This window comes from Olea europaea, chromosome 13 (assembly GCF_002742605.1).
Source record: "Olea europaea var. sylvestris chromosome 13, O_europaea_v1, whole genome shotgun sequence".
NCBI classification, from domain to species: Eukaryota; Viridiplantae; Streptophyta; class Magnoliopsida; order Lamiales; family Oleaceae; genus Olea; species Olea europaea.
This window is the reverse complement of record NC_036249.1, coordinates 22,765,176-22,771,306: the sequence shown is the minus strand read 5'-3', so window position 1 is coordinate 22,771,306 and position 6,131 is coordinate 22,765,176. Positions and strand designations below refer to the sequence as shown.

At 34.4% G+C, this 6,131-nt stretch overlaps 1 protein-coding gene across 5 annotated transcripts in view; it reads left to right on the top strand.

The window, feature by feature from the left end:
- Positions 1-2,906, top strand: part of LOC111407911 — a 12,162-nt gene extending 9,256 nt beyond the window's left edge. Inside the window, exons 1-6 of one of the 5 annotated variants that reach the window (XR_002705234.1) lie at positions 42-601; positions 831-1,519; positions 1,586-1,903; positions 1,994-2,093; positions 2,180-2,456; positions 2,543-2,906. Coding sequence is in view for 3 of the 5 variants with exons in the window: in XM_023037624.1 (XP_022893392.1) it covers positions 1,077-1,519; positions 1,586-1,903; positions 1,994-2,093; positions 2,543-2,653 (972 nt within the window). In the remaining 2 variants the exon portion in view is untranslated. Of the gene's footprint in view, positions 1-41; positions 602-830; positions 1,520-1,585; positions 1,904-1,993; positions 2,457-2,542 lie in introns of those variants that run through there. The other 4 variants (XR_002705233.1, XM_023037623.1, XM_023037624.1 and 1 more) reach the window with 4 other exon arrangements.
- Positions 2,907-6,131: the final 3,225 nt, after the last annotated feature.

Sequence of the window (6,131 nt, the reverse complement as noted above, 5' to 3'; positions counted from 1 at the left end):
AACGTGTATTCTCAACATTTAATTTTATTCTAGAGTGTTAAAATATTGTTTTGAGTTTTAATTTCAATTCACTCATTAAATTTGCGTAATTAGGGTTTCTTTTTGAAATTAGTGTTTTACTTAGGTTCACATCCACTTTGGCAATCCAGTTTCGGTTAAGGTTATGTTAGATAAAATTTGAACTAATCAATCTTTGTGGGACGACATTCGGACCCATTGAATCCACTTTATTACTTGTTAACGAACCGTACACTTGCGGTAGTTTAAAATCGAAAGAAAATAATTTCGCAAACAACATACAAACGAAGTAGAATTTTCAGTTGAAAGCTACATTGATATGGAATATTAGTTATTTTTCGGGATATGGGTTGAACTAAGTCTTTCGAGCTTAAAAATGGAGAAAAAACATCTTTTCTTTATTGTCATCGTCAATTCCTACCACCCGACCATGCATTTAGAAAACAAAGAGACAAGTTTTACAAAGATAGAGTTGAGAAGAATATGGCACAACATAAGCTAACTGGTAAAGAGCTGTAAAGTATAGTGGAAAACCTCCCACGCATTGCAAGTGGCAAAGCTTATAAGAGAAAAGAAATCAAAGGTTTTGGTCATAGCCATAATTGGATGAGGAGAAGCACTTTCTAGGAGTTGCCTTATTGGGATAAAAATCTCATAAGGCACAATTTAGATGTAATGTACATTGAAAAGAATGTATTCGAAAATATATTTAACACAATTATGGATATAAAAGGAAAAGTAAAGACAACTTTAAGGCTAAGAAGGATTTGGAGCTCTATTGCAATCATCTAGAGCTTCAAAAGAAATCAAAGGTTTTGGTCATAGCCATAATTGGATGAGGAGAAGCACTTTCTAGGAGTTGCCTTATTGGGATAAAAATCTCATAAGGCACAATTTAGATGTAATGTACATTGAAAAGAATGTATTCGAAAATATATTTAACACAATTATGGATATAAAAGGAAAAGTAAAGACAACTTTAAGGCTAAGAAGGATTTGGAGCTCTATTGCAATCATCTAGAGCTTCATATATATGAAGGTAACAGGGGAAACTATTCATGCCAAAGGCCTCCTACAGCTTGACTAATGTACAAAAACAAGAATTATGCAATTGGATTAGGAATTTAAGAATGCCTGACGGTTATGCATCAAATATTTCACATTGTGTTAAAGGTGATTGTGAGTTCTATGGAATGAAGAGCCACGATTGCCATATTTTTATGCAAAGATTGCTGTCGATTGCATTTAAAGAATTGTTGCCCAAACCAATTTGGGAAGCTTTAATTGAACTTAGCCATTTTTTTAGGGATATATGTTCTCCTGTTTTGAGGATAAAAGATATGGAGCAATTGGAGCAAAACATTGTTGTGACATTATGCAAGCTTGAAAAGATTTTTCAATTAGGCTTTTTTGATTCAATTGAGCATTTATCTGTTCACTTAGCTTATGAAGCAAAGGTTGGCGGTCCTATGCAATACCGTTGGATATATCCTTTTGAGAGGTAACACATGCTTGTATATTTATTTACCTTTTGTAGTCTAAATGATATTCATTTCGTGTATCACAGGTTCATACACCACTTAAAAAAGGAAGTGAAAAATTGGGCTCATGTTGAGGCATCTATTGTAGAGGCATACTTAGTAGAGGAAATGTCAACTTTTTGCTCTCTATATTTTGATCAAATTATTCAAACAAGATTGAATCGTGTGTTGAGGAACGATGATGGAGGTCATATTGATTCCCAAGGGAGACTATCAATTTTTACCTACCTTGGAAGACCCTTTGGCATGCAACGTCATAATAGCAGATTAATGACGAATGAGGAATTCAGAGCAGCATCAACGTATGTGCTCTTCAATTGTGAGGAAGTAACTCTTTTTATCGCGTAAGTTGTTATAATTACATTTATTATATGTATATATATTGAACTGTATGCTTGCTTAGATGCATTTACAATTTATCATGGCACATGTAGGGTGTTTGATAAACATATGAGAATGTTGCATCCTCAAATGTATGATGGACAATTTGATGGTTTACGGGAAGAACATTTTTCGTGTTGGTTAAAGGAATATGTAAGTGTTGTAACTAATGTCTCAATTAACCCAAAAAAGTATTTTGTAAAATGAGTTGTAATACATATTGTTTCTTTTTGTTCAAGTTTTGGATGATCATAATGAAGTTGATAATCGCATAAGGATGGAACTTGCATTCCAAGAGGATCAACAACCATCGACCCAGAAACCTATTCGAATATATTCAGAATTTGAAAGCCAAAATTTAGTCCGTACTGATATTAGAGCTGAAGAAGTGGATGTGGCTGAATCTAGGATCTTTTATGTAGATTCTGAAAGGCATGTTGTAGACAAAAATATACAACTACAAGACACTGACAGTAGTGATGGTTTCACAAGTGCAAGTGAAGGCTAAAAAATATAGTACTACTGTTAATCTTTTCATTTTTAGTTCATTTTTTAGTTTATTGCTCTTGTCGTTGTTAATATTTTTTGTTGGCTGATTGTAGGAAACATTTGATGTGTTCATGGAGAAGGGAGTAATGACCAGGCTAGACAAGAAGCTAGGTGATTTTTGGTTCAAGAGACAGGGTCTTGGTGTATGCAAACTCAACTTCTAGTAAATGTGCCCCTTCATAATTTAGCAAGTGGGGTTTATATATCTATGTTCGACAGATCTGACCCTTAACATCTGTTGGATGAGATTGATTTTTTTTATATTTTTGTTTCCTTTCAATCTGAAATGTATTGAGTACTGCTCAGAACTCATGTTGGACACACTTTGTTCTACTGGACGCCTCTTTTATTGTATTGGACAATCTTGTATTGTATTTGAGAGCTCTTTTGCCTTGGAAGTTCTAGTTTATTTCTTTAGTTCTATTTCTATGTTATTGGTTTTAAATTCTAGAAACTACCTGTGAAGTGGTTAGATTTTCATGTTTTGATCATCCGAAAATTGATTGTGATATAATAGCGCCATGTTTATTAACAACATCAATGTGCCAGCCCTTAATAGCAGCACCAGAAATTCAGCTCATAATTTTCCCAAAAAAAACTATTTTGGACTGATTTAGGCTTGCCCGATCTACCTGGTAAGCCGAGGTAAATTTCTGGGATCATTGCATGTTGGAGATTGGTTTTTAGTATGTTACACATTGACTCATTATGCTTGACCATATATCACCAACTATGGCTTCAGCTGTAACTTTCTTCATACTCTCAACAAGTTGCCGAACCACTCGAGTTATGCTCTCGAACTCAAGGTTTTCTCCTGCAACTTCTTCCCAACTCGATTCTCTAGAGCAATCAACAAAGAAATTGTGTCTCTGCTCTACGTCACTTACCCCTTTTGCTATATGTTATTCCTGTTCAAAAGAAACTAAAATTAGTGAGCAAAAAATCAAGATACCGCAAGTAGTAAGAAAAAACTGAGGAAGACAAGCTAATCACTGAAGGATATTACATTAGTTTGGTAATTGGGTTCATATTCGGACTTTTGGGAGTAATCGGAACGTTACTGCTCAATCAGTCAATTGAGGTTTACATATTTCAAGTTCTGGAATATAGAGTAGACTGGTTTTATGTAAAGATAGACATATGTAATGTAATAACAGTATTTAACAAAATTATGTTTCCTTGTCTTTGTCAACTTCTAGTTTGCCAATTGATGGTGAAGTATGTCAATTTTGTGCCTAATTGTAGAGAATTTGCTATACAGATTTATGGCCAAATAATTCACTTGAACATTTTTCAATAATGACCTACGAAGCAATTAATTTAACAAATCTAGAAATGAAAAATGTCATTTTCCTTGGGTCCCCAAATTCTTCTTTATTTCCTTCCACGCTCATCTAGTGTTGTCAAATATGCCATTTTTCTTCTACACTCGTCTAGCGTTATTTAAATAATGTCATGTTCTCATTTATTCATTCATAAAAACAACTCACATTCTAAAAAATGTAATTTGATATGCAATTATAATTTAGGGATAATCGAACTTCAGCCAAACGTTCCCTCGAGGCTTGAAGAGTTGGGAATTGACAATACACTTTATGTGTCATTGACACTTGAGGAGTTGGGAATTGGCATTTTCCTTGAATTCTTTTTAGCTTTTCACTCATCATTCTCGATTTATAACATCTTAATCTGAAGCAAGTTTAGAAATTTTACAATTCAGTCCACAAAATTTTTAATTGTCAACTTTACTGGATCTCAAGATAGTTCTCCAATATTTTTTCCAATTAATTGATTGCAATCCAAATGATCTTCAAGTGTCCTGAATAATTAATTCATGAAGCTTGAAACTGTGTTATCCATATTGAATAATTTTAGGTCAAATTTAAGTGCAATAGACCGAACGAGCACCGATCATAAAAGCTACTTTTCTCTACAACAATTTCAAAGATAAGAAAGGTAGGACTAGTGGACAAACTTCATCAGGGATTCAACCGCACAAATTAAAAGGGAAAATTATATATATATTTTTTAATGAGAGGTCAATTTTAAATATATATTTAAGACGAAGGTTTATAAAAAGTGTAATGAACTACAAGGAAAAAACTAGGCCCCGTTTGAGCCTCATTCATTTTGTGTAATGTATTGTGGAATAGTAAATTGATGAAAAATGTATAGTTAAAAAAATATTTTTTTATTTTCGTGTAATATTCAGAGATGGACAAAACTCTCGAACCGAAACGAGCAGTTCTTCTTAAATAAAATATATGAACGGATATCTAAATCAAGAATCGAGGAGTTTGGTTCAGTTCTAGATCAAGAACCGAATCTCCTAAATTTTTTTATTTAGTTTATTTTAAATAAGCTCGACAATACCTATCTTAATTATTTTGAGATTGCTATCTTTCTTATGCGAACCCCGTAGCAACTTAGACTTCGACACCCACAGCTAGATTAATGCGGAACCCAAGAACGCCAATTGATAACCAGTTTGGATTTGAACTCAACAAGATAAAACAAAGAACCCAAAGATAACGGTGATGCAATGAACCCCTTGCTTACAAATTAAAGAACCCACGATCCGGTATTGAACGCCACAAGGAATTATCCTTGATAAGTTCTAAATTATTGTTCAAAAAAAAACAAATTGGAAGAAAATAGAAGCCTCTCTTTAATTTAATAATAATTGTCAAAAGTTCTTTTACAATGTAATGGAGAGAGTATTTATACTAAAGCTAAAATCCTAGATAAAATCGTGCAAAATCGTCAAAATATGGAAAGAAATCTAATTGATATCAAATTCTAACAAAATAAAGAAATTCGCGAAAAAATAAAAATTTTGCCAGATTTTTGTACCATGCGGCACATGGAAGGAACTTTCGCCTCTTGAGAAAAACCTGCATGGGTCTGTGTGGCCACACCATTTTAAAATTGTGCGGCCGCACCATTTTAAAACCATGCGGCCGCATGGTTGTTACTTTGGCCTCCGTCTTCATCCACTTATATTGAGTTGATCCACTTTGATTCAACTTTCGATCCGAACATGAAACTTGTCCCATTTTGAATCCCAAACATTGTTCCATCAATGGTTTCTTGAACGAGAAATCTCATTACTTGTTTCACTTGCTTTGTTCTCGATCGCGTCATCGATTCGCCTTCGATAATCAACGGGTCTCGACTCGAACTCGCCGTCTTCAAGCTTAATTCTTGGATCACATCATCCCCCCTCTTCAAAAGGATTCGTCCTCGAATCTGCACCTATATCAAAAAGGGAAAGATCGGCAACGTTAAATGTAGTCGGTACATTAGATTCACCTGGCAAGTCCACTTTGTAGGCATTGTCGTTGATCTTCTCGGTGACTTGGAAAGGACCATCTCCTCGCAGTTACAATTTGGACTTTTGCTGCTCCGAAAAACGTTCCTTTCTGAAATACACCCATACCCAATCTCCGAGTTCAAATGTCACACGCTTCCACCCTTTGTTTGCCTTTGACGCAATGAGCTTGTTCTTCTCTTCAATTTGCGAACGGACCTTCTCATAAAGTGCCTTCACCATCTCAACTTTCCTCTTACGATCCATGTTATCTCATTCATTCACAAGCAAAGGAAATAAATCCAATGGAGTTAGTGGATTAAATCCATACA